General features: G+C 46.1%; 1 protein-coding gene across 2 annotated transcripts in view; it reads right to left on the bottom strand.

The window, feature by feature from the left end:
* Positions 1-1,199: 1,199 nt before the first annotated feature.
* LOC137346148 (chloride intracellular channel protein 1-like) overlaps positions 1,200-1,801 on the bottom strand; it is a 44,517-nt gene continuing 43,915 nt past the window's right edge. The window contains exon 6 of one of the 2 annotated variants that reach the window (XM_068009485.1): positions 1,200-1,598. In XM_068009485.1, coding sequence (XP_067865586.1) covers positions 1,446-1,598 — 153 coding nt within the window. In that variant the 3' untranslated portion in view covers positions 1,200-1,445. Of the gene's footprint in view, positions 1,610-1,801 lie in introns of both variants that reach the window. The other variant, XM_068009484.1, reaches the window with a different exon arrangement.

Below are 1,801 nucleotides of genomic sequence, written 5' to 3'. Positions count from 1 at the left end.
CTAATGAGGTGAGCACAAACCAGGGGCTCTCCAAATCTGTACACTGTCGTTTACTAACACAATGAGCTGTCAGGACAATGTTCCATTATAAACAGAAACCTCGTTCATCACCAGTTCTGAGAGCTACCCTAACCATGGTATCATTTTACATCCAGCGGAGGGGGACAGGTGGGGGCCCTCAGTGTCTCAATTGGAAACTCTGCACCTGCGACAATGCAGTACTCCCTCAGTACTGACCTAGGGCGTGGCGGCCTTGATTACACGCTCTGAAGCGGGGTCTCTAACCCACAAACTCCTGACTGTGAGCTGGCACCATTATCGGCAGCATTTTCCATGGCGATGGGGGCACTGGTTTTCTTATGAAAAGGAGCCTGGGCCAGGTGGATTGGGAGTTCCAATGGAGTAAACGACATCCAAAATAAAGTTGAGTGGGATGGGGAAAGCAGGGCAACCATCAGCAAACAAGGGTGGTACAAACCTGGCCCCAGAAGGACCTGGTATGAATGTTATAGCGATTTCAGGGGACGGTGAGGGGGAGGAAAGGGAGCTTTGTAAATTCACGAGGGAGAAAACATGGAGCTTGTTCTCAAAGGGAAATTCCGATGAAGCATTCCAAGCTTACGACGCATTTTTCCTTCTCTTGAAACTGCATGCCTCTATCCCAAAGTAGGGATGACAACCCCTCCCCCACCCTCCTCTCCCAATTGTTCCTTTCCCATTGATTCTGCTGACCCAAATCCCAGGAATGCTGAGCACGTGATATATTTCCACCTTGCCCTGGTTAAGGCAAAAGGACATGGAGCTTGGGATGGGGGGGGGGGGAGAAGATGGAAGACTTCCTGTCTCAGTTACTCAGCGCCAGCATCAAGCACTCTCAGGTCAGGTAGCTAGATTCAGAGTAAAACTCCCTTTATCCCATCCCCAACGTTACGTTATCCCAGCAATACCTCCCAGCCAGCACATGGTAATCAAAATGCGGCCTGAAGCCTGCCTCAGAGTTTGATCTTGTCTGAGGGAGGGAAAGCTACCGAGAGAAAGAGATCCGCAAATGGGAAGTTTATACTCCCCGCACCCCACTCCTCAACATTCAAAAGGAACCTGACCAAATTTCTGCCCATTTTAGCCCCAAAGCAGGGAAATCTAGAGCCAAGGTGGTTGAAATTCTATATTGTCTCGGTTTCCAAAGCAACCACACAGGCTTTGACTAAACATAAATATATATTTTGAGGAAATTCTCCAGGGAAAGCAAACAAAAGGGCAGCTCAACTGAACAATGGTGAAGTAATACTCTTTTTTTTTTAAAAAAAGGAGAGGATTTAATCTATCAGAGGCCATGCTGCTCTATGTAGATTTTAAGACAGCATCACACTGCTGCTCATTCAGCAAAACTTGGGTAACTTTGTGTTTTCCTTTCATTGAAGGACGTGCTCCACTGACCGTCCTCCTTATTTGAGAGGTTTGGCCACCAAGGCGTAGGCAAGCTCAATTTCCACGTCCTTCGGGCAGGTGTGGGCAAATTCTTCACATTCGTAAGCATTCTTTAGGTACCTCCAGATACCAGTGAAACTGTTGAGGGATCTCAAATCCTCGATTACTTCCTGCTCACCACCTGGGAGGAGAGAAAGAGAGAAAGAGAAAGAAAGAGAGGGAGAAAGAAGAAAGAAAGATAGAGAAAGAAAGAAAGAAAAGAGAGTAAAGAAAGAAAGAAAAGAGAGAAAGAAAGAAAGAAAGAGAGAAAGAAAGAAAGAAAGAGATAGAGAGAAAGAAAGAATAGAAAGAGAGATAAGAGAAAGAAAAGAAA

The sequence above is a fragment of the Heterodontus francisci genome, chromosome 29 (assembly GCF_036365525.1).
Source record: "Heterodontus francisci isolate sHetFra1 chromosome 29, sHetFra1.hap1, whole genome shotgun sequence".
NCBI lineage: Eukaryota > Metazoa > Chordata > Chondrichthyes > Heterodontiformes > Heterodontidae > Heterodontus > Heterodontus francisci.
Note: the sequence above shows the minus strand (reverse complement) of the source record. Positions and strands in the feature narration are given on the sequence as shown.